Raw genomic sequence first — 27,270 nt, 5'->3', positions numbered from 1 at the left:
TGATAGTGTTGCCTACCACAGAACACTTAGAGCTTGAGCTTGATTGGCCGCCCGTGGATGCACTCCAGTATCGCCAGATCAGCTGCACTTACACAAGGAACCAACCGAATGACTGCTTGGGACTAACAGGCATCCTCAGTGTATAAGTGCTGGTGATCTTCTATTTTTAGGCAACAATGGCACCTGCCACGTCAGAATGCAGACCAATGAGGGGAAGGGGAGGAATTGATGATGCATTGAACTGGCTCCCACGTAGACCGTATATTCCACTGCATCCACGCCAGTTCATACGGGAGTGTATGGATTGGGGGAAAGGCATGGCAGAGAGGTTTGCTTTTGTGGTTAGCAGACTGCCTATGTATCAGGCGTAAGAAAGGCGTGCGCGTGGAAGTAGGAAGCGTTAGGGAAACGTTTCTTGTCCGTCTCTGGTTCTAGCGTTTGCTATGAACGAATAGTTTGAGTGTGATATATTTAGAATGGAGGATAGAAGCAAGTGAGAGATATACAACTACAAAGTACGAGGAAAGGGACGGGCCTGGGATTGAACCCATGACCTTCTGCATATGAAGCAGAAGCGGTAGCCATCAGACCACCAACCCCGTCAAAATTGCCTACCACAGAACACTTAGATATAAGAAATGAATGTAATGTTTGAAATGATACTTATAAAGGAATTAAAAAAATAGCTATGTTTAAAAAATAAATGGGGTCAAACAGCTCAATTTCTTCAAATTTGAAATAATGTCCACGAATTTATCCGACTTACTCCTCTGTGTCATCGGTTACGTACCTTGCAGCGGAATGAAGCTCAGCAGGAATGCGATGCCAATCAGGCCGGCGAAGCCAATCTCCCGGTAGATGAAGAAGCCGAGCACCAGCAGTTCGATGGGGCCCTTCCAGATGTCCTGCACGAAGCCGACGGCCGTGTCAAACTTGGCCACGTCGTTGGACATCAGATTAATCACCTGTCCGGTGAGGCCATCCGTACCGGCCGCCTTCGTGATGCGCAGGGCCTGGAATGTGAAGCGAAGAGGTGTGAGAAATCACTTATTCATTTCGCTCGGATATCTTTTTGCTGTTGTCAAAGCACGTATCCTTAGGAAAAAGCTGAGGAGCATACCAGCAGCTTTTGAGAATTCGTCCCTAACGACGGTCCGGCACGTTCCTTTATTATACACCGTATGAGGAAAGCGGGGTCCTTTTGAGTGTATATTTTTATTCTCGAAAGGGATCCCAATGCGTACATAATTCATTCAATTGCAGGGTAACAAACAGAGAAAGCTAAAATTTATGCGTGCCATTTGACAATATGGTGCCCTTAAACATTGGTGACTCAAGTTTATTCTTTCCTTTCTGCGTCATTGGACAATTGTTGTACCACGTAGAGTATAAATCTGAATTAGGATGTGGTGGGAGTTGATTGTTCCAATGGATTTATCTTAAAATAAACTAACGTTTTATGTGTACTGGCAGAATATCATCTTAGCCGAAAAAGATGACAATTCATGATGAAAAGGTGGTTTCATACTATTGTTGGCCTCCTAGTGAGCAGAGACGGAACCTATTGTTGCAGATGGTAAAGGTGTTATTGTAGCATAAACAGAGTCGACAGTTCGTATCCCTCTGTACCCTCAGATTAATTCTTCTTATGAGCGTTTTGTACATGGTACATTTGGTGCGAATGTGAGACTTTTTTGACCGCAGCTTCTTGTGGAGGCCATAGTAGGCCCGACTTTCACTGATGATGCGCCTCCGTATTTCACGACAATAACACAATAATCTTATTGTCAGCCGTCAGCAAGGATCCAAGGTAGACGATGTCGTCGATCACCTCGAACGTATCCATGTCTTTCGTAACACTGCTAGCCCTGTTGCGCTCGGCCCCATCAGCTAGCATGTACTTTTGTGCTTATTCTGCGCGGCGTGTGAGGTGAGACGAGTCGAATGAGGTGACAATTGTCGACTCGCTCCCATTTGATTAACATTAGTCGTCTCACGTCACTCGCGGTGAGAGTGCCTCGTCTCGACTCACACGCCGCGCAGAATAAGCACATTTGTCTTGGTCGCATTCACCACCAGTCCAACTTTGGCTGCCTCGCGTTTCAGGCGGATGAACTGGTCTGACAACTTTTCAAATGTTCGTCCGACAATGTCCAACTCATCCGCGAAGCAAACAAATTGACTGGATCTCGTAAAAATTGTACTTCGGCTGTTAAGCCTGGCTCTCCGCATAACACCTTCTAGCGCAATATTGAACAACAGGCGCGAGAGTCCATCACCTTGTCGTAGTCCCCGGCGGGATACAAACGAACTGGAATGTTCGCCTGAAACCTTCACACAATTTTGCACACCTTCCATCGTCGCTCTTATCAGTCTCGTGAGCTTCCCGGGAAAGCTGTTCTCGTCCATGATTTGCCATAGCTCTACGCGGTCGATACTGCCGTATACCGCCTTGAAATCGATGAAAAGGTGATGCTTTGAGACCTGGTATTCACGACATTTTTGGAGGATTTGCCGTACAGTAAAGATCTGGTTCGTTGTCGATCCGTCAACGAAACCGGCTTGATAACTTCCCACGAACTCATTTACTACAGGTGACAGACGACGGAAGATGATCTGGGATAATACTTTGTAGGCCACATTTACAATGGTGATCGCTCGACAGTTCTCACAATCTAACTTTTCGCCTTTCTTGTAGATGGGTCATATTACCCCTTCCTTCCACTCCTCCGGTAGCTTGTTCTGTTTCCCAGATTGTGCCTATCAGCTGGTGTAGACGAATGGCCAGCCTCTTCGGGCCCATCTTTATGAGTTCAGTTCCGATACCATCCTTACCAGCAGCTTTATTGTTCTTGAGCTGGTGAATGGCATCCTTAATCTCCCTCAAAGTGGTGTCTGGTTGATTTCCATTGCCCGCATTACTGACGAAGGCGTTTCCTCCGTTGTCCCGTCCTTCATTGCCTATGTTGTCAAAATGCTGCCATCCTTATCCCTGCACATCATGGCCCTGCCATAAAAAATACCCCACCCTTTCACCCTTCTCGCATAAACTGGCGTTGACGCAGTGGTATATATGGTCAACCGTGGGAGCCAGTTGAATGCATCATCAATTCCTTCCCCTTCCCATCATTGGTCTGCATTCTGACGTGGCAGGCACCATTGTTGCCTAAAAATAGAAGGTCACCAGCACTTATACACTAAGGGTGCCTGTTAATCCTATTTAAGCAGTCATCTGGTTGGTTCCTTGTGTAAGTGCAGCTGATCTGTCGAAAACTCAATGCTGAGCAAAAAACATGCGTGCCACTCCGAAAAAAAAAGTGTTCGTCTCGTCATGTCTCAATTTGTCAAACAAACACACTGTGTCTTCTGATTACAAGTTCCCAAAAAGTATGTTTCAGACCAGCAAATCTGGTATATGCCAGTAAAGGGCAAACATTCATTAATGTGCCCTGTAAGAAACCTTAGAGGATCGATCAAGGAAACCATGATTGAAGAACCAAATTAAATAAAAAGCAGTATAAAATCTTTGAGCATTTCTTACAGAAACTATTTGAAGTGGTTATGAAAGAATCTATGAATGAAGTTCCTTGAAAAATCCGTTGATATTTTTTTAAGAAATCTTTTTGAATTTATGAAAGCATCTTCAAAAGAGTTTGTGAAGGCATCCCTGAAAAAAAATACAGGTATATATTTTAATGAGATCATAGCAAAATCTCTGAACAATATCTTTCTAAACCTTGAAAGGTTTTTTGATTAAATGAATATTGAACTAGTCTAGGAACCTCTGTATGAAATTTCCCAAAAAATTCTGGAAGAAACTTCAACGAACTGCATCAAATGTGTGTGGGCCTCGTGGCCGTGTGGTTAGCGTTGTCAGGCAGTTGAGCGCATCGTGTCATGAGGTGTGGGTTCGATTCCCGCTTCAGCCGTTGATGTTTTTCGTCAGAAATATTTCTCAGCTGTGCCACTGGAGCATGCTTGTCCGTTGTCTAGTGTTAAGTTTACAGTCTGTGCAGCTAAATGGCTGAAGACGGTGTCCGTGTCTTTTTTTTTAATTATTCTTTAAACATATATTTGAAGAGTTCTTTCAGGAATAGTTGAAGTAACTACTAAAAGTATTTCTTAAGAAATTTTAACAGGAAACATGACTTTTTTAAGGAGTTTTCAGAGCATATCTTGAACAGCAAATCAAGCACAGATTATTAAGCAATACGCAGCAACACAGACATTGTTTTCTTTTGTTTGTCATCATAGCACTTGCACCGGCATTGTCAGTTTTTTGGTATACAAAAATTGATCATACTCAAGTAGAAGACTTTCACTTAAAAGTTATAGAAATCGATTGAGATTTGGAAAATTTTGATTATTCGTTGCAGTCTTCAAAAAATCCAACTCCAAAAGCTGCTGAGATTCAAAACCACCGGAGCAAGATTTATTTCGCGCGCATCTTTTGTTTGAATCCAGACATGCAATGAATCCTGCCACGTGTATAAGAGGATTGAATCCAAGGATTCATCCTAGACCGATTGTTAGCTAGTAGAAATTGATCGAGCTTGCGATGATATTTCTTGAGCGTTTTTGCAAATGTCTGTCTGACAGGACACTTGGCATGAGTCTGAATGATGTGCATGCACAGTTGGTTCTTGAATTGGAAGTCTTGCGACAATTCTTGATAGCTTTCTTTCAGGTCGTGGACAATCCGAATAAAACTTGGGAGTTCAGCGTCGCTATTCCAATTCAGTGTAAGCATGTCTTGATTTAGCAAAAATAGTGCTGTGTTAGTCAAATATTTTATTCAATTCACTTCCCCACGAGTGGTAATGCCCGACATCAAGACTAACTTGCAGTAGTTTAATATATTTTTAGATATTTCTTACGATGTACATAATATCATTGTCTTCCATACTACTTCACCTCCCCTTCGGTAACACCGATTGTCCCCATGTTTGGCCTAGTCTTCTATAAAACGTCAAACAATCATATTCTAGATTAGGAGCATTCAAAAAAAGGTTAAAAAATCAGGATTAGAAAGGATCCCGATCATTGAGATGAATTCAAAGCATGCTTGTTCAAATCTCATTCAAAGCGCTGGAAAAATTACAAATAGCTTCAGCTTACAGCTTCAAAATTCATATTAATATTTCAAAATTACTGAGAAATTTAAAATTTTTCTCGATAAATACAATCAAACAGATTTTATGATACTTTAAATAGTTATGTGAATATTATATTGTATTCGTGTCTAAACAATGTTATTCATATGTAAACAAATAAAAAAATAGAGTAAGTAAAAATCAATGCTTTATCGACGTTATCACATTAGAACAAGGTATTTATTCAGTGCGTTCAATGTTGCAGGAGATCTCCACTCAGTCAACTCATCGATTTGTTTTGATATATCAGGGGAGGTATCAGCATTTGTGACTAAATGCTACGAGGAGTGGAAAGGGGTGTAAAAATTCAGTGAAAAATGCTACGTCATTTATGGACAGCCCCTACAGTGAAGCAATGCAGTTCGAATCAGAGCGCGAGGCAAAAATCGAGCCATATATTATTTCTTGCTAAAATGAATAGCCTTCTTCTTCTTCTTCTTGGCATTACGTCCTTACTAGGACAAAGCCTGCTTCTCAGCTTTCTCAGAATTGACAGAAAAATAAGTAGAAACATCTTCAAAGAAAATCCTGATAGCTCCCGGATCCGATTAACAAATTTCATAACGCTGGAGAGCGTGCGTGGGTGTACGTTAAAAGGTTACAACTCGCATAAAATGTATAGAAGATTATTGTAGGCAGAATTTCTGAAGGGCGCTGACGTCCTGGTGACGTTTCAGAAACGGAAGCAAGACTAGCTGTCATTTGTCAAACAGCGGAAGAGAAAATATTGCCAACCTTTGTATTTCCTTCTGTATTTTAGAATAAAAAGTCAATGCGTAATAAACGAGCACGATTTGTTCGCACAGGTCTTTTAAAATCCGAGTTTCGTGAGTTTTTTCGTCACTAATCGCTGATGTTTCGTTCTATGGCCATTTCTATGGCGAAGGCGTATCGCTTTCTCGATAAGTCAAAAAGAAGGATCACCATAAGCCGGGATGCTCGGTTCCTAGAAGTGGGTTCAGAGATGCAGGAGGAGAAAGTTTCGGTCGTTCCAGATCCTGAAACCAAGCTGGAGGCTGACATCGAGAAGCAACAGGAAGTAGTACAGCTGGAGTCGGCTCCGGTCAGATAGTGAAGAGGATTGGAACAGCATTGCGGACAAATCTGAATTTGAGGGGTTCTATTCGGATATTGACAACGAATTTGAAGGCGAGGATCTGAATCCAGCTGAAAGCTCAAGTGTAAGAGAGCAACGTGTGCGACAACGGCGGCGCCCAAGAAGGTTCAACGATTTTGTGGTAGGTGTTGCTGAAGTGGTGGATCATGTGCCGTCAACGTACATGGAAGCAGTGAATTGCCAGGATAAAGAAAGGTGGATAGAAGCAATGAATGCGGAATACAATTCTCATTAGACACGAGGTACGTGGACTCTTGTGCCACCACCACCGAATCATCCAATCATCGGATCAAATGGGATCAACGAAAGAAAGACACGTCAGGCCAAACGGTGCGCTACAAAGCACGATTTGTAGCCCAAGGCTATTCCCAGCAATATGGTGTGGACTTCAGCGACGTTTTCGCTCCTTTTGCGATGCAGTCGACGCTTAGGGTACTGTTGGCCATCGCCGGACAACGGAAACTCGAGGTAAGACACGTTGACGTTAAAAGTGCCTACTTAAACGGAAAGCTGGAGGAAGACTTTTATGTACGACGGCCTATTGGATTCGAGGAACCGGGAAAGGAGGAGCATGTTTGCAAGCTCCATAAGAGTCTTCATGGCTTGAAACAAAGCGCGAGAGTGTGCTGTCGAAGCTGGGTTTCCATCAATCGTTGTCTGACCCATGTCTCTTCATGAAACGATTGGCAAGTGGTGAATGGATTTACTTGCTAATCTATGTTGATGATATGATCCTCGTTTGCAAAGAAGCAGAGCAGATTACGATTGTCGAAAAGGAGTTACAGCGTGAGTTCGACATCTCAATACTCGGCAGCGTCAGTCAATTCCTTGGGATGAGAGTCAGAAGAGCGGCGGATGGCTTCTACTGCTTGAGCCAAAAAGCGTTTATTCGTGAGATAGCAGCTCGTTTCGGCTTGGATGGAGCAAAGAAGTCAAGCATACCATTGGATGTTGGATATTTCAAGCAGATTGAAAGTGATGTGCTACCAGATAAGGGATGGTCCATTAATTACATGGGAGGGGGGGTTTGAGATTTCTTACGCGTCATACAAATTTATTTCAATTTTCATACAATAAATCTTATCATGGGGGGAGGTGGGGTCTAAAAACTGCCAAAATTGTCTTACGTAATTAATGGACCGCCCCTAACAAGCAGTTCCACAGTTTGGTTGGCGCGTTGCTGTTCATTGCTTCCAATACGCGACCGGATATCGCAGCCGCTGTTTCAATTTTGAGTCGGAGGACCAGTGCTCCAACGCAGCGCGACTGGACAGAGCTCAAGCGAGTTGTTCGGTACTTGATCGGCACAGAGGACTAGGAGCTGAAGCTAGGCGTTCAACAAACCGGTGATATGGTCCTTGCCGGCTACAGTGATGCTGATTGGGCCGATGATCGGTCCGACGGAAAATCAACGAGCTGTTTTGTGTTTTTCTTCGGTGGAGCTCCTGTAGTGTGGGCCAGCAGGAAACAAGGATGCGTTACAACATCAACAATGGAAGCTGAATACTTGGCTCTATCGGATGCAGCACAAGAGGTGATATGGCTACGTCGTTTGCTGGGTGAGCTGGGCGAGCAGCAACGGCGGCCGACTACAATCAACGAAGACAATCGTAGTTGCATAGACTTCGTGGCCTTAGATCGTCTGAACAAACGAAGCAAACATATAGACACCAAGTATCACCATGCCAAGGATTTATGCGCCAAGGGAGTAATACAGCTACGCTACTGTTCGACCAGTGAGATGATCGCCGACATCTTTACGAAGCCTTTGGGGCCGAATAAGATCAAATATTTCACGAAGGCTCTAGGACTTGTCGGACTTAACTGATGTAGGCGGAATTTCTGAAGGGCGCTGACGTCCTGGTGACGTTTCAGAAACGGAAACAAGACTAGCTGTCATTTGTCAAACAGCGGAAGAGAAAATATTGCCAACCTTTGTATTTCCTTCTGTATTTTAGAATAAAAAGTCAATGCGTAATAAGCGAGCACGATTTCTTCGCACGGGTCTTTTAAAATCCGAGTTTCGTGAGTTTTTCGCCACTAATCGCCTGATGTTTCGTTCTATGGCCATTTCCTTCCGATAATTATTTCAAAAAGCGTTACAAAGGGGTAGGTGGAAAATTTTCGGAGTAATCCCTGTGGTGGTAGTAAGGACGTTTAGATATTGCAAAGTATTGATATTTGATTCAATAGATTATCGAACCAAAGTATCGATAATACCGATATATCGATTCAAAGTAAAGTGAAACCTTCATGATATATTCGAATATCATATGATATATTTGAAAGGAGCGAAATTCCTATATCGCTTATTGAGCTGCCGTTCAGTTTACTACGAATTGGAATATTATTTTCGAATTTGACATTGATATCTTCCGCTTAGATAAATTATAGTACAATTCAAACGGAAATAGCTTTTTAAAAACCAAAAAAGAAGAAATTCTTACAATCGTTTTCCAAATATTAGTGTACGATATAACGAAAAGAAATATTGATATCACCGATATATTAAATATCGAAAGCAAAATATCGATACTTCGATATATGGATCGGAAACATTGAAACGTCACTAAAATGTAGCAGTGTTTGAGTACTCAAAGATTTCCTGGAGCCAATCCTGGACAAATTTTTCTAACCAACCCCTAAAAAATCGATGGGGCTATTTCAGGATAAATTCCTATGTGGATTAGTGGAACAATGTATGCTGGTATTTCTGTAGGGATCAGCATTGGCGTAGGAACAGGGGGGACCAGGGGGCCTGGCCCCCTCCAGAATCATCCAGGCCCCCCCCCAGAATTTTTGATGATAGTTAAAATAGAAATTAAAAAAAAAAAACACGAAGCAAAATCTTCTGAATCAATGTACACGACTCTTGTTACTGACAAAATTCTTTTCAGTTGTTACCTACGTTATTTTAGAGAAAGCTCGCTTGTCTTAAACAGCATCAGCGTAGTGCTTTTGACCTCGGTGAATTGAGCAACAGCCGAAAGCATAACCGTCCGGTTGTCGATCGATTGGTTACTGTTATAACTAGCTTTTTGTTGTATGCGTTAAGTGCAATTTTTCGATATCTCCGTTGCAAAAAAATACCGTGGTAAAATAAAGCTTCAATATCCTGGAATTCTAATTGCCAAAAATCGTTTTTTCTTCTGAATAACCCAAATATTGCTGTTTCAGCATAAAACAGCATATACAGTGCATTTTGATCATGTATTTAGGATACCCTGCTCGAGGTGTCTGGTGATGATGATTTCCCTAATGAGAATTCACTAAAGAAATCCATACATTAACTTCATAGTGTATGTTAACTCGTATAGTGTCCGACAAAAATAATTGAAGAGATAGACAAACTTACTAAAGGAATTTCTCAGACAATACATAGTGGAAATTCTTGTTGAAAAATAAGGCTTAACTTTCAAGGAGCTTCGGCATGGCCAAGTTTTCTTCAGATGGATGGCAAAAATTTAAACTGGCGTGAATAAATGTAACAAAATCCAACAATAAATTCTCTCTTTGATTCAACTTTTTAAGTATTTTCGCATGAATAAATTTATCAAATAATTTGATTAATTACCAACAGGTTTTTAGTAAAATTTAAAAAATCTTTCGATATTCTTTGTAGAATTTTAGTATAATCAAATTCCTCAATAGTGGTGAAGTAATCTGTAGAGAAACATGTAGCAAAATAACTGGTAAGAGGGAAATGATTCATTTAGATATTCATAAAGAAATTTGTATTGATCTTCCTTAAAATGCTTCTTTAGAAATAATTTCACCAGTTGGTCGGTGTTCAGGCAGACCGGATTAGATGATATTTTGGCCTTTTAAAGATGAGTCAACGATTTTATAAAATTTGATTTTTTCGGTACGATTTTGACACAGATGTGTTATTAAATTGATAAGTTCCAACATTACAGCAAACAAGGTAAATATTTGTTACTCCAAATGCTTGAAGTACGTTTTTCAGAAATCATTTAAAAATACTTGATCCAGTCTGTCTAAAAACCGACCAATTATTGTCAGAATCCATATTCTTGGTTTGAAATTTTGTGCGATACGTGGGCGGAGTTTCTAAAGGCTTCCTGGCAGAATTCTAGAGATCCAGAAGTCAAGGATGGATATATTTCAAAGATGATTCTAGAGATCCAGAAGTCAAGGATGGATATGTTTCAAAGATGATTTCTAAAAAAGATTCTGACGGAACTTCATGAGAAATTTGTTTTATTTGTAAATTAATTACAGAAATTATAACTAACCTATAATTTACCTCTAAAGAAAAGATTATAAATTATCTTTCATTGCACCATTGCCCATATATTGTTCTACCTGCTTCAACATTTAAGGAATTTCTTACAAAAATCTTTCCATACTCCAAAAAGCAACATTTTAGAGAATCTAAAAAAAGGTAGTTTTAAAAAAGCAGAATTCTTATGCATATGATTTTTAAAAGTCCATCAGGAATCCCTCAACAAATTTTCAAAGTAATGCAAAAGTTTCCCCTAAGATTTCAATTCAATAAAATCTTCGATAATGTTCTTAAAAATTAATGAAATATAATAAATAATTGATTGCACAACGTAACCAAGTCAAAGCACATGTTAAAATGTAGAGAAAAACTACGTCTACGAGAAAAAAAATATCCCATACGGTCATCCAGGAGCCAAAAACGTCGAAAACAATTAAATTGTGAAGCACTATTTTTCATTATTTTGGACACACTAATACATTTTGGACCCTCAAAGTATATAGTTTGGACCCCCGGCATTTTTTGTTGTTTGGCGATAAAGCCCACGACACTGGTTGTATAATATGCTTACCCATAGTCTAATCAATCAATTGACAATGGAAAACCGAAGAAATTCTACGCTTTTAGTTCAGAAATTTGAAAAAAGTTTTTGTTTACATTTGAAAAATTTCTGACGGCTTCAATTGCTGCGTGTAACATGTTGTAACGGTTGCATGGATGAACCGATTAAATTGAATTAATTTCATATAAAACAACCACATTTTCTATGTGCAAACGGTTGGTACAAGTGCGGAGTAGTCCTATCTTTCCAAATGGTATGCGAATAGAGTTGGTCTTTCGATTTAAACTGAGAAATTCGCAGGAAAATGACCCAGGGGGTCCAAAATATATAGGGGTCCAAAATATATTGGTTACCCTACTCTCCATAGTATCATGAAATTTCGGAGTATATACAGCATATGTTCTAAGATTTTATTTAATAATAGTTCCTGTAAAACTTTCATCTATTTTAACACGAATCATTTTCTATTTCAAAAGACGAAGTAAAAAGAACGAACAATTTTAGAGTAAATCCATCATGGACCACTCAAACTTTTCTGTGAGGTACATTGTGAACAAGTTTCATTCTACGGTTGAATTCTTGAATTTTACGGCAGACTATTTTTGTAAATTTTTCCGAAAGATATAAAAGCCGCAATTATTCAAAAAAAAATCCAACAAAGTTCTTTCAAACCTTATTTTGTATGTATTTCTCTAGAAAACTAATATGGAGTGATTCTTAGAGGAATTTGTAAAGCAATCCCCAAAAATATTGATATATTCCAGGAGTAGTTTTGCACCAAAAAATTGAGCGGGGATAAATTTTCAAATGTTATTTATGGAAGAATCCTAAGATTATCATTCCGAAAAAATGCAGTTATTTCTAGAAACTGAAAAAATACTTGATGGAACTTTTTGAGAAATATGTTAGGAATAAATTGTAAAATCTTATTTAATCTTAGAAAAATTTCTTCAAGAAATTCCCAAATCAATCGAAAATACTTAGATAAATTTCTGGTACATTTTTCGGGAGAATCTTAGGGAAACAATAATATAATTCTCTAAGAAATCCCTGATCAAATTACTCGGAAAATCAGTTGAACGTAATCCGCTAGAATGTTAGAATTCTTTAACCATTTTTTCGAGAGTATTTTGAAGGAATGCGGGGGGTGTTGCTCATTGACTTTAGATAAATCTAAAGAAACATTATCTGTGGAAGAATAATGTAGCTAGATCTGCTGATAGAACATTTTTGAGAAAACGTGCAAAATATTTTCCCAATTGAATTCTTTTAAATTGCTCATGAAATTCTTGTGGAATATTAAGGGGAATCCTTAGAGAATCTGGTAGAATTATTTTTTTTTTTTCGCAGGAAGTCTAGAGAATTTCCAAACATTTTTCTACAAACAACTGGAGGATACTTTAAACAAACAATTGGAATGAATATATAATTAATACGTATAAGACCTTCCAAAATAAATGATAAAATGATTTACTAGAGCATTCTCAGGTGGAATTCTTCAAGAGATTTTTAAACAATTCGATAGAGATTCTTCGAAAAATTTCCTAGTGAGATCGAAAAGTCTGGGAATGATTTTTCGTGGGAATCCAAGGGATGAACTCAGTTAAAATTGGTAAAGGAGTTCTTGAAGAATCCACTGAAAAGTACGAACATAATTTATGAAGAAATTCCCGTAGTAATTCTCAGAGGAATCTCTTCAAAGCACATGGTTATTTTTCTACAATTATTTAAGGATTTTTGACTGACAAAAAGAATGAATCTTTTCCGTAGCGAAAAACAAAATTTACGATTACCACTGATGTGTCACGAATATATCGAAAATAGCTTATAAATAAAATCAATACAAATCCATTAAAACTACGACATTTGTGAAAATCGTGACATTACTTCTATAAAACAAGTATTTGCTAGCCCCCCCCCCCCCCTAGGCCCCCCTCCAGAAAAAAATCCTAGCTACGCCAATGGGGATCAGTGGGGAAGCTCTTGAAAGTATTCTAGAAGAAACCACTAGCAGAATTCTTGAAACTTTTCCTCGAGTAACCTGAGAAAACAATCCGAATAAATCTAAGAAATAATTGCTGCAAGCAGAAAACGAAAACAAATAATGACTTTACACTGTAATGTTTTAGTTAACAGACTTTCCTTTCTCTTCTTGACATGACGTCCCCACTGGGACAGAGCCTGCTTATCAGCTTTAGTGTTCTAACAGCTCTTGCAAAGTCATTAAAAAAAGCTTTCAAAGACCTTTCAATCAAATTTTTAGAAACTTGTATTGAAATTTTAACAAAGTCTACCTGCTACTAGCCCTGCTCCCCCACGAACAACTCCGTTATTCATAAATGACATATTAACATATTTTGTTATCTTAAAGCTCCTTCCTCAAATATTTTTGTTCGTCCACTTAATTATCCAAAATTTGTGAATATCTGATACCCTCTTAATTAGATTCATACCCACCCCCTTAAGCGTATTGACATTTCATGTTCCCTTTTAACGCAGTCCGTAGATCAACGTTTAGTTCAATTTCAAAAATAAAATAAAACTGGAACAAAAAATAATCCCGGTTTCGTCAGGTTCCCGATTTTGTCAGCCTGATAAAGATAAACTGGAACACATAGTCTTTGTATTAATTATGTGTTTCCCCTCTTGTAAATCGCTGCTGAAGAAAGTATCATTGATTTTGTTTCTGAGATATGAGCGGATATTACATAACTTTCAAACTTTTTCAGTAGTAAAACTTAAAAAGTTCCAAGGAATCGCCAGCTGAATCTGACTGAAATCACAAAATGTATTCCCGTATTCCTCAAGACAAAAGCGTCCTTCATCCTTTTAAATATGCGTTTATTATTCTACTGTTTGAAAAGACTGACTCACCTTCTTGTACAGCAGCGAGCAGCACGCCACTCGTATCTTCATCCCGATTTGAAATATGTACAGAATGTAGTGGTGAAAGATCATCACCGGCAGCAGCGAACAAAGCACAATTCCACCCGCATAGCCGTACGCCTCCTCCTTGCCGATGGTGGTCTGCCCCGGAGCAAAGTACGAAACCAACCCTCCAAGACACAGCGGCTGGAAGATCCTACAGACAAAAGAAAAAATCCAACCTCAAATCCAAAAGTCAAATTCACGCTCATTATGTGGAATTACCTCGAGAACGAATCCACCGAAGTGTACAGGAATCCCTTCGACAGAATGGTCCATCCGTAAATCACCCGAATAACGGCCAGAAAGCTCGGCTTATCCCGTTTCAGCTCCCGCTTCCAGCAGTCCTCGAACCGATAGGTCAGCTGTTCGCTTTCATGCCCCGAAAGCGGTTCGTAGATATCGGACTCATCAATGGGTCGTTCCAGTCCGGTTTGGAACAGGTCCCTCAACCACCAGAAGGTGAACCGCGAGAAGAGATTGGCCCGTCCCACCGGATTCTCGTCCCGCCGCAGCTCGTGGATGCTGACGGGATCCTTACCGTACTGAGTGGGGTTCATTGTGTGGACTACGGTGTGGCCTCAGCAGCATCGCCCACTTCTCTCATCTGGCAGCGCTGTGCACCGGTTTTGTCTTGGATTTCTGTCTGATACGCTTCTCGGTTCCTCGTAATGCAAACCTCCTAGAAGAACATTGAAAGGAATAAGATTTTGTGCGCTCGTTATCTCGGAAGGTAATTTATGATTTTGGACCATTGCATTGTGGCACACGCTGCCAGTGCATGCCAAATCTCCGCCCCGTGATTATCTCGATCCGTAGGAATTCGTGTTTGCATAATCGCAGAACAAGTGAGAGGATACTTTGTAACTCGGTACGGTCTTCATTCTATGGGACGTTCTTCGCCACGTGTACTCTTTCAGAACTAAGGAACACGGTGCTCCTATGACCGTTTTTATGAAAAAAAAAACTCCATTTTGGAGTTACGTCTATTCGATGGTATTAGTCCACAATTTCTAAAGAAAACAATGACATCTGTCCGGTTCTCCATTTACACAGTTAATTACTTTTTTGATTTCCGGTTTATATGTATCTAGTTTTATACATTTGTAACATTTGTCTTGGTCATGTATGCATAAAATATTTCTTATTCACCTTAATTTGTAGCTACATACGTCGTTCGAGAAGCATTACGGCTTGCACGCACGTTCTCCTATAGGGTTCTCATAATTTTCGCAGAATTTCTACACAGTTCCCACAGAATTTCTCAAAGCATTGCACAACGTTTTCAGAGATTTCTCACATGGACATGGACTCTTATGAGATTCTCACATGATTCCCTCAGAAGTACTAATTGTTTTCCACATAAATCCCACAGGATTTCCTAAACTCACACCGGATGCTCTCAAAATTTACTCAGAACATTCACAAGAATTAGGCTGACCATACGTACCGTATTTAACGGGACAGTACCGTTTTCATCCCCTCGACGGGCTGTCCCGTCGTTTTATGGAAACTGCTCGAATTGTCCCGTATTTTAGGAAATGGAGAATTGGCACATGATTTTCAACACCAGTAAAACAATAAAAATAACAACATAACAAACAGTTTTTAGAAATATTTCAGAGTTTATTGTCTAACTCATCTATTTTTCAAGCAATTATTAGTTTCTCAAAGAGAGTTAAATGTAGGGAATTAAACATTAAACTTGATCCGCACATGCTTCTGCTTAACTTTTTGCGTTTCTTTACTCATATGTATGCCAAATTTGGTGGATTTCCAAAATGCGGATCTTCATAAGATAATTATTCTATAATACCTAAAATGAAAAATAACAACTAGGTATGTGTTTACTTCTGATACGCAATTGATTGGGTTAACTGTTTAAAAAATGGATATTTCAATAAAGTAATCAAATATTAGAAAAATTTACGTTTGAATTGGAAAAATTAAAAAGTGTAACGATTTTGTTTTAGGAAATTCTTAAAGAACGATGCTTTTTGGAAATCAAAGAATGCGCTTCAAGGTTCTTAAGTGATTTTTATTGAATCATACAGACATGTACCTTGGGATTGCATAATCTGGTTCTGCTACTTTCCCTCGAATGGCGGTTTCCCGAATGTCGTTCTCACAACGCCAGTTCTCAGAATGCTAGTTCCCCAAAAATCTTGTTTCCCCGAATAACTCAGTTCTCCGAAAGTTCTAAAACTCATAATTGTCATAACCTTTCGCATTTCAAGGTAGTGAACAATATGTATATTTGGCACTATGTATTTCGTCGAGAATGATCAAATATTTCTTTCTTTGGTAGCTTATCGATCTTTCTAACTCAACACTTTCTCACTACCCGAGCAGAAGCAAAATTCTGACCATTAAATCGAGATATTGATTTGATTGACATAAGAGATAAAAGATCTGAAGATAATATCAAAATTTTATTCCTGGAACTTCTGAGCCATAGCTAAATTTGAAAGTTGGAAGATCTAAAGAATAGCTCGCTGATATTGGTGAGATCTTATAAAAGCTAAATATGATATGCTAATAGCATTCCAGGAGTAAATTTTAGATATTATTTTCGGATCTTTTATCTCTTATATCTTTCAAGTTAATATCAGTTTTGTATGTCATTAACGACGCTGCCGAAAGCGTTGTCGGATATGTGGAACGGAGCTCAAGAAACGATTGGTTCGACGAGGAGTGCCAAGAGGTTTTAGAGGAGAAGAATGCAGCGCGGGCTGCAATGCTGCAGCATGGTACGCGGCAAAACGTGGAACGATACAGACTGAAGCGGAAACAGCAAACCCGCCTATTCCGGGACAAAAAGCGCCGCCTGGAAGAGGTGGAATGCCAAGAGATGGAGTTGCTGTACCGTTCTCAAGAAACGCGGAAGTTCTATCAGAAGCTCAACACATCCCGCAAAGGCTTCGTGCCGCGAGCTGAGATGTGCCGGGATAAGGATGGGAGCATCTTGACGGACGGACGCGAGGTGATCGAAAGGTGGAAGCAGCACTACGATGAACACCTGAATGGCGCAGAGAACACAGGCACAGAAGGTCAGGACAGCGAAGGCGATGGCTACGTCAGCACAGCGGATAGCGGAAATCAACCAGCTCCCACGATGGGGGAAGTTAAGGATGCCATTCAACAGCTCAACAACAACAAAGCCGCTGGCAAGGATGGTATCGGAGCCGAACTCATCAAGATGGGCCCGGACAGGTTGGCCGCTTGTCTGCATCGGCTGATAGTCAGAATCTGGGAAACGGAACAGCTACCGGAGGAGTGGAAGCAAGGCGTTATATGCCCTATCTACAAAAAGGGCGACAAACTGGAGTGTGAAAATTATCGTGCAATCACCATCCTAAACGCCGCCTATAAAGTGCTATCCCAGATTCTCTTCCGTCGTCTATCACCTATAGCAAACGAGTTCGTGGGAAGTTATCAAGCAGGTTTCATCGACGGCCGCTCGACAACGGACCAGATCTTTTCCGTGCGGCAAATCCTCCAGAAATGCCGTGAGTACCAGGTCCCTACGCACCATTTGTTCATCGATTTCAAGGCGGCATACGATAGTATCGACCGCATAAAGCTATGGAAAATCATGGACGAGAACAGCTTTCCCGGGAAGCTCACAAGATTGATCAGAGCAACGATGGACGGTGTGCAAAACTGCGTGAAGATCTCGGGCGAACACTCCAGTTCGTTCGAGTCTCGGCGGGGACTACGACAGGGCGACGGACTTTCGTGCCTGTTGTTCAATATTGCGCTTGAAGGTGTCATGCGGAGAGCCGGACTTAACAGTCGAGGCACGATTTTCACGAGATCCGGACAATTTGTTTGCTTCGCGGACGACATGGATATTATTGGGAGAAAATTTGAAACGGTGGCAGATTTGTTCACCCGCCTGAAACGCGAAGCAACAAGAGTCGGGCTAATGGTGAATGCGTCGAAAACAAAGTACATGCTGGTTGGCGGAACTGAGCGCGACAGGACCCGCCTAGGAAGCAGTGTTACGATAGACGGGGATACCTTCGAGGTGGTGGACGAGTTCGTCTACCTCGGATCCTTGTTGACGGCTGACAACAATGTTAGTCGGGAAATACGAAGGCGCATCATCAGCGGAAGTCGTGCCTACTATGGGCTCCAGCAGAAACTGCGGTCAAGAAAGATTCACCAAATGCACGATGTACAAAACGCTCATAAGACCGGTAGTCCTCTATGGGCATGAGGCGTGGACTATGCTCGAGGAGGACTTGCAAGCTCTTGGGGTTTTCGAACGCCGAGTGCTAAGGACGATCTTCGGCGGCGTGCAGGAGAACGGCGTGTGGCGGCGAAGGATGAACCACGAGCTCGCTCAACTCTACGGCGAACCCAGTATCGTGAAGGTAGCTAAAGCTGGAAGGATACGCTGGGCAGGGCATGTTGCAAGAATGCCGGACAACAACCCTGTAAAGATAGTGTTCGCCACGAATCCGGTCGGAACAAGAAGGCGTGGGGCGCAGCGAGCTAGGTGGATTGATCAGGTACACCAGGACCTGGAGAGCGTGGGTCACAGTCGAGGATGGAGAGAAGCGGCCATGAACCGAGGGAATTGGCGAAATATTGTTGGCGAGGCTTTATCAAGATAATTGATGTAAAGCCAAATAAAGAAGAAGTATGTCCATATCAGAATTTGGTATTACTTAGCTTTTTTCGCCTGCTCGGGTAAAGACTATTATTGCACTTTTTTGAGCTGCATTGCTTTACAAGGAAACGGGTCATTAAGGAAAATGGCTTCGGAGAAACGGGCCATTCGGGGAAAAGTAGCACAATCGCATAATCTATGTCTTTTGAAATTGTTCCATTTTTGTTTTTTATTTGTCCCGTTTTCTTCTGGTTCGCTTATGGTCAGCCTAACAAGAATTCTAGCTTTCCCGTAATATTCCCAATGTATGTTCAAACTGTTTGCTCACTATTTCCGCAGTATTTACCTTCCATTTACACAGAATTTCAATATACACTCCCGTGCAAAAGTTTGGGTTCACCCCCTAAAAAAACATACAAAAGTGTTCAGTCCATATCTCTGTGATTACACGTCCAATTGAAACTATTTAAGCCGCATTCGAAAGGCAAAGAGTTATTCTTACTTCGTATTATTTTTTTCAAAAACATTTTTTTTTTGTATTCTAAATTTATACTTAAAGTTGTGACATTTTTCAAAAAACACACTGTAAAATCATATCTAATTTCCTCAGCATTGGGTCGACCAAAATTTCAAATCAAAGTGTCATTAGAATCGTAATCTTATATTATTCGAAGAGACCCCACGAAATTTTGGCGGAAAAATCTGGAAAGTATTCAAAATCAATGAAACAGTCAGTCAAGTCATCGTGCAAAAGTTTGGGTTCACCCCTCAGTATGGTGTATCGTGCAAAAGTTTGAGTTCACCTGAGCCACACGCACATCATTTTTGTCAATATCTCTGCCTTTTTTTAACCGATTTTAATAGGTTAAAGCCTTTTTGAGCGCAAATAATGGCGCGTACATGATTGGTTTGAGATTTCACAGATTTAAGTAAGTTCAGGTGAACCCAAACTTTTGCACGATACACCATACTTGAGTATTGACACAGTAATCCATGGTTTCACACTGGAAACATAGCATCCACACTGGAATCCCATGATCCACACTGGAGTCTACTGGAAACTCAAAAACCCCATTGGTATCCTAATATCTACACTGAAATCCAAGGATCCACACCGAAAATTCTGGGATCTACACTGGAATCTCAGGATTCACCTTGGACCTATGTTCCGATTCCAGGATACACACTGAAATCGTAAAATCCACACTGGAATTCCAAGATTCACACTGGAATCCCAGGTTGCACAATGAATTTCCAGAATCCATATTAGAATCCCAGGACCCACACTGGAAAACCAGGATTCAGATTGGAACTCAATGATCCACACTGGAATCTTAGGATCCACACTGGATTCTAAGGATCTAATTAAGCTACAATCTTAAAACCACACTGGAACACCAGAATCCATAATGTAACACCAGGATCCACACTGGAAACCCAGAATCCATATTGGTTTCCTCGGATTCATATTGAAACTCTAGGATTCACACTGGGTTTCCACATAATCCATACTGGAATGTCTGGATCCACACTGAAAGCCAAAGGGTTCCTCAACAAAATTCTAGGATTCACACTGAAATATCAGAACCCTCGCAGGAATCCCAGGTTCCACACTGGGATCCCATCATCCACACCGGGATTCCAACAACTGCAACGTAATCCCAGGATCAATGTGAAACCCTAGGACCCACACTTGAATACAGTGCCTTCCCGATTTTGGCAACACCCGCTTTTGTCTACCTCCGATTTTGGCAACACCCGTTTTTGGCAACTTTTTCTTCCCGATTTTGGCAACACATTGAAAAATATTTTTGATTTATTATTAAGTACTGAAGCCTAATATTGGGAGTTTCAACAAAGTGAAAATAAGTCAAAATGAAACTGTTGGTGACCATTGCGAGCTAAGAAAGCTAATGTTTATCGAACTTATAAGAAAAATGCGCATATTTCAAAGCTATTGTTTAACGTATAGTATAATTTTCATAAAACAAGCAAGCTATATACATAATTGCTACATTGTTTGAAAGGCATAATAATTCGGTAGAATAAAATGGTACCGTAATCCGGAATAACATTGATCATTTTTTTTTTAATATTTCTTTAACATTTGATTTGAAAATGCATGTGTTGCAAATTTTATATTTTTAAAACAAGTACTGCCACCCATTGCTCGTGTTTATGTACTGTATTTTGTTTTCTGAAAGTTTAAAGCATGTTTAAAAAAATGTTTTAAGTGAGTTTTTGATTTAGCTGATATGGGGTAACATTGATCACATCATGAAAACATCGTTTGGTAATATTGAAAATATCATTACTTACTAAAATCATGGTCCCTGAAGCCGAATATGAAGGTCAAACTCCTATAAGTCATATACTTTTTGAGTTATTTTAAAATTAAAAACACCTTGAATTGTGGAATACGCCTAAATGTATGCAATTTCCTAAGGAAATTCTTCACGCTTTATAATAATTTGTGAATTATGTTTTATTGAACATATTTATGAAAATTTTGACAACGGAGCCGTTTTCGGCGATGTCATTTTTAGTAACAATCGCATTTCTCTTACTCATATCGTTTACAGAACTCATGTGAGACATGATTCTTTTATGGTGTCATCCATAATCATGAAAATCATTGTTTACAAAAGTTGAAAAATTTACGCATGAACACAACTTTATTTTCGCAAAAACCCTATTGTTTATTAGCTCATGATTAGAAGAAAGAGAATCGCCATTCATGCATTGAAAATATTTCATCAACAAATGTTGATTCGAGCTTTTTACGAATAGGGTCATTGCGATCAATTTTACCCCGCTGATCAATGTTACCCCGGATTACGGTAATCGACAATAAAAACAAGTGTAATAAAAGCATCAAATGTTAAGATAATCAGCTTTGCTGTGTTGATCACTAATGTTTTGTGATTATTGTGCTTGTAATTTGTTTCAATGTATCAATCGAATTATGAGTGGCGGTTTGAAGATCCTGAAAATGTTTTCAAATTATCTCGTGATCATTGATTTGTTAAACCGTAAAAGATTTAATGGAATAATGATGAGTGATTTCTTTTGGGCATTTCTGTAGACATTTCAGTAATAGTTATTGTGGAAAACATCGAGAAAGTTTGTTCATAACATTAGTTGAAAATTTGGGCAAATTGTTGAGAATAGGTTTTGAAGTAGTCATTGAAAAACTTTTATAGAAGAATTCTAAGAGTGAGAAAAAGCAAAGCCCATGATCAAAATTCTTTGGACATTGTTAACATTTATATGGTTCTTTTTCCTGTCGCATTTATCAAATACAGACATTTGGTAATCATCTCTAGCAATCTAGACCAGATTGACGCTTTTTCAACAATCAAAAGTTTTACTGAACACATCCTTGTGATAATTGAAGAGTGGTATAGAAGAATATTCGGATGCATACTTTAGACGTATAGGTGTCTAATAAAAAGAAGAAATAAATAATGATTACTACATTTTTTTCCACTGACTCCGCATCTAAGTTACATTTTTTTTGCTCTTCGTTTTCATTTTTAAGGAATGTTACAGAAACTTACAGAAATCAAATTGAAACATTAGGGATACATGTAGCGATCGTATTTCTACCAGAAGCTTCAATTGGTGAAATTCATATGTACAAAAGAGATTTTGCTAGCAGTTTCTTAACAAGTTCGAAAAAAAAATCTAACGGTATTCTATTGAAAAATGAAAAGCAATGAAATTAATGAAATCAGCTGCGGACTCCAACCACTCGGCTCCGGAAGGCCGGAGGGCTTGATTTTTCCCGCATCTCAGCGCAAATGAACATAATGCTTGAAAAGAACTCGTCATTAACTTCATTTCTGGGTGCTTGGCGGTGTCAGTCTCGACAAAAAAGCTGACATTACATTTCAACCGTGATAACATTGATAGTAAAAGTAAGAAGTAATTCACTATGTTCAAGAAATCCCTTAAATAAACCCACCCGAAAAGATCCTCAACCGAACCATTATTCGTAATCTGCTACTTTTAATATGGTTTGGTTTTAAAGCTGCACATTTCGCTCTAGAACAGTCGCAAATGGCCACTGAAAAAAATACCACGCTTGTACTGTGTACAACAAGCGTGCTTTTCAGATGGTGCATATAATCAGTACATGATGTTTTTTTTCTTTTTATCAAAAGCTGAACTGAAGAAGGCTTCCAGACATTTTTCACATCATTCGTAGAAATTGCCATGCATTTTCTGATACTTTTAGAGATTAGAATGATAAAAACATAATCATTTCAAAATTCCCGAATTTGGCAACATCCCAATTTTGGCAACATAAAATTCGAGCCTTGTTGCCAAAATCGGTAAGACACTGTATCAGTATCCACATTGGAATATAGCCCAAGTAGCACACGAAACATCTTTCAAAGACATGCTTTTTTAAAATGGTTTCAAAGATGTATCAATAAAAGCATCTGTAACTAATCTAGTTCTAGTTCCGTTGCATATTAATATCAAAAGCTCATATAGGGAAAGTGTACCAGTTATGGCCATAGTGGTTCCCAATTTGGCCATATGTGAAATTTCTGTAATTTTCACATTTTTAATCTTATTATTATTATTATTATTATTTATTAGCGACACTTTACCATTCGTTTGGCATTCGTGTCGGAATTTTTAATCTGTTTGAATGTTTTTACATCAAGATAGGGTAAATGATGGCTTCGGCACCCTGAGGGTATTTTCGGCAGCACTAACTTATCGTCCTTGTTTTAATTTATCTACCGAACAAGTGTTAACTTCACTGTACTCAACATATTCCTTGAACTATAATCTTCCATGTAAATCACATCTTTCACAAAAATATTATATAACATGGGTTTTATCGTTAAATGAAATAAATGCTTACGAAATTATCGTCATTCGTGAGCTGCCGAATAAAACAACACAAGAACAGCTTATAAAAACTCACCACTTTAAAAGGTCCAATTCTCTGCTCCAATGCCGATTTTTTCACAACAGCTACGCACCGATCACTTATGCACTATTGATCTTTTTATTTGTATATAGAGCACTTGAAAATACTTAATTTGTATGCTTTAAATCACAAATTAAAATCAATGCACTTTGATTTCCTCGGCAATCACTTTTTATTGCGGAAACAGGTTGCCAGAAAACCATATTCAATTACGGTGTATTTATTATTCACGATTTAAATTCACAGAAAAAATACGAACATGACTGATTAATTTATTGGAATTAGGCAACAAAGCATGCATTGGTAACAGTTGAGCCTTTCAATACTTTCTTATTTGAAGATTGTAGTGCATAATCTTCAATATACTGAGAAACATATAAAATATACGTCTTTTAATAGTTGGACTATTTTGGCAACACTCCTGTTGTTCTACATGTAATCAGAGCATGATGTTTTTGTGTCAAGTCATAAGTGAATTGATTTGCAAAGGGCCTATTCTGATTTTCTCATACACTGAGAATAATAGGAACGCAAATAAATTTTACTGGCTAAGTTTAGATTTTGATCCGAATCCGAAAAAATCGTTACCATTCATTCTCTTGGTAATTACTTCAGCGTTCAAGAGCAGCAACCTTCACAGACCACAACCATATCGAGCCATTCAGCGTGTCAGTTCAATTGGCTTGTTAAGGGGTATCCATTTTCCTATATATTCTGAATTTACGTTAAAAATAAAAATAGAATCCAAAGTTTCACAATTTTACGTTACCTGGAACTACTTTCAAAACAAGTTTGAAATTAGTACGGAAATCACTTTTGAATCACCCCTCGGCAAATTTTACTTCGGGACGAACTGTCATTATGTAAATTATGTCATTGAGTCGACGGATTGAAATGTTTTTTAATCATTTATAATATAAACATTAAAATATTGAAGTGCAATAAAATCGTGTTATATTTAGAAAAATGTGCTCATTCGATCTAGCTGTAACAAACTGTGAATTTTTCTTCACTAAACAACCCAATTCACGGTAAAATTATTTACCTTTCGAATTTAAAGAAATTTGAAAACAAATGTGCAAGTACTGTCGTTGGGGGTGAGATTTGGCCAACAATGCGTAAGACCTCATTTATTTTTGAACAAATTTCGCAATACTATCACTTCTTGAAAAAAGATGGATAGAAGATAGACTATATTACCTCTATCAATTGATAGACGGATGGAGATATTATCAGCATTTTTTCATCTCTGATGGATCGAGCATATCTTTATCAAATATCTATACTACATATATACAAATATACTATCTGCAAAATTCTATAGCTATCCCTATCTATCCTATCATTGATACAAAAACCGAAACCAAAGTCTTGCGCATAATGGGAAAAAGCTAATAGAAATTACTCAAGGTATGTTCTCATAGATATTTTCGAAACGGGCACGACGAGGGAATAACGGAAATCGATGTCCGACGCCATTTTGAAATCTAAGATGGCGGCCTCCGGTTTGGTAAAATCATTGAAAACCAATGCAATATGGGTATTTTCGGAATGGACACGATGAGGGGATGACGGAAATCGATGTCCGACGCCATTTTGAAATCCAAAATGGCGGCCTCCGGTTAACGAAAATCGTTGAAAACCCATGCAATATGGGTATTTTCGAAACGGGCACGACGAAGGGATGACTTGGGAATCTTGAATTTCAAAATGGCGTCGGACATCGATTTTCGTCATCCTCTCGTCACGCCCATTTCAAAAATACCCATATTGCATGGGTTTTGAACAATGTTTTTTGACCAGAGGCCGCCATCTTGGATTTTAAAATGGCGTCGGATATCGATGTTCGTCATCCTCTCGTCGTGCTTGTTCCGAAAATACCGATATTGCATGGGTTTTCAATGATTTTACCAAACCGGAGGCCGCCATTTTGGATTTCAAAATGGCGTCGAATATCGATTTTCGTCATATCCTTATCGTGCCCGTTCCGAAAATACCCATATTGCATGGGTTTCCAACAATTCTTACACCCCTGAAGCCGCCATCTTGGATTGCTAAATATGGAATTTAGTTAATTTTCTATACCCATCGTCCAACAATTTAATTTTTTTTCTATAATATTATCAATTGATAAAGATAGAACCTCTATCATTGTTATTTGAGAGGTGTTGTACTGATAGTATTTTTGAGAATTTTTGGGGATAGCGATACTATCACTCTATCGTCTATCTCTGATAGAAAGCATTCTCTCAGTGATACTATCAGGATACACAAGAAGTGATAGTATCATCTGGCTGAACTGAAAGTATCAGGTGTCTATCAGATAGATGATAGTATCATCAAAGACAAATTAAAGACCTCCATGTTCTTTGCAGTTGCCTAAAATTTTATGGCTCATAAGGTAATCTAGAATGCCGTGAAAAGTGTACTGCGATCTGTCAAACTTGGGTACCTTTTGCACTACCGAGGGACCAAATGCAGTACTAGAAGTGGTACCCAATCTGAGCCCGAGTGGGATGGACCTGGTATCATCGTTTATCTGATAATTTTTATGCCTGAACCTGGAATTGAACCAAGAACCTTGCGATCGATAGGCTCGTGATGCTAAAACGATACATAAAGCTTTCGTATTGCAATAATCGTTCCATCTTTCTTAAGGCAATATGTATTAATTTCTATAGTCCAGTTGGTGAATTCCGGCGAACAATTTCTTCGAATAGAAAAAAATTTCTTCCATTAGTCACCAGCAATAAAAATGTCTTTTCTTCGAAGAAAAATACGTGCCGGAATTCGCCTACAGATCGCCGCGTGTAGAATTGATACGCAATAAGAACAAATCAAGAGAATCGTGTTCGACCATTCCCTCCTCCGCAACGCAAAAACTAAATTATGTGTTTGAGCCGCAACGTTTGAGGCTACTCCCCCTCCCCCTAGAGCGTTACGTAATTTGTGGACGGCGCCTTACTCTGCACAAATTTAGTGGCGTTGTGTATTCAATATGACTCTCATCTTTTCTATTTATAACTGCAATGCTGTTCTCAGTCTGTATTTTTCAGCATTGGCCCTTTCAACGAGTAGAACATAATGAGTGACGTTTAAATTCAGGCATTGTCAATAAATACGAAAAGTTACCAATACATAACCTAGTTTTGGTACAGTTTTGGGTTGCCGAAGAGAACAATTTAGCTGCCGACAATAGTAATTGCATTGCCGATAAAAGAACAAGTGCCTCGTGACTTTGGTGAGGAAATATAGATGATTTAGAGAACAAAACAGTGTTTTGTGCATAATAATTACTAAATAAAGAGTGCTCAAGTGTAGTTCAGGTGTCTCCTGCTAATTATTGTGCTTCATTGTTCTATATAATTGCCTTCTTCAAAGTTCAGCTGCTTAGGCTGCCGACAATACGTAAGTTCCCCTATATCCTTTAGCTTACTGATTAAAGACACAAAAACTTTTAAAATGTAGAGAGGTTCAAAATAACGCGTATGGCGAAATAGGGAACCACTATGTCCATAACTGGTACACCTACCCTAGTTCCATTTTTTTCTTTTTGTTTTGTTTTTTTTTTAAAGACGTTCAACATTACCGAAACGCCGAGATTTTCTAAAAATGTGCTCTGAAAGCAGCAATGAAGTCAAGTTCATCAAGATGTATTCAGTAGCTTTTCGAACAAACTCTTGCAACTTCTTCCAAAA

The 27,270-nt window shown here is 39.1% G+C and overlaps 2 protein-coding genes across 4 annotated transcripts in view; one reads left to right on the top strand and one right to left on the bottom strand.

Annotated features, from left to right (window-relative positions):
* The window catches only part of LOC5575947, a 547,305-nt gene that overhangs the window by 427,059 nt on the left and 92,976 nt on the right, over nt 1–27,270 (top strand). The window lies entirely within an intron of this gene.
* The window catches only part of LOC5578720 (probable multidrug resistance-associated protein lethal(2)03659), a 125,925-nt gene that overhangs the window by 78,007 nt on the left and 20,648 nt on the right, over nt 1–27,270 (bottom strand). The window contains exons 2-4 of the mRNA XM_021838028.1: nt 14,229–14,685; nt 13,953–14,160; nt 791–1,013 (exon numbers count right to left, since the gene is read on the bottom strand). Coding sequence (XP_021693720.1) covers nt 791–1,013; nt 13,953–14,160; nt 14,229–14,563 — 766 coding nt within the window. The 5' untranslated portion in view covers nt 14,564–14,685. The remainder of the gene's footprint in view (nt 1–790; nt 1,014–13,952; nt 14,161–14,228; nt 14,686–27,270) is intronic.

This window comes from Aedes aegypti, chromosome 1 (assembly GCF_002204515.2).
Source record: "Aedes aegypti strain LVP_AGWG chromosome 1, AaegL5.0 Primary Assembly, whole genome shotgun sequence".
Classification (NCBI taxonomy): Eukaryota; Metazoa; Arthropoda; class Insecta; order Diptera; family Culicidae; genus Aedes; species Aedes aegypti.
This window is presented reverse-complemented; position numbering and strand designations above follow the sequence as displayed.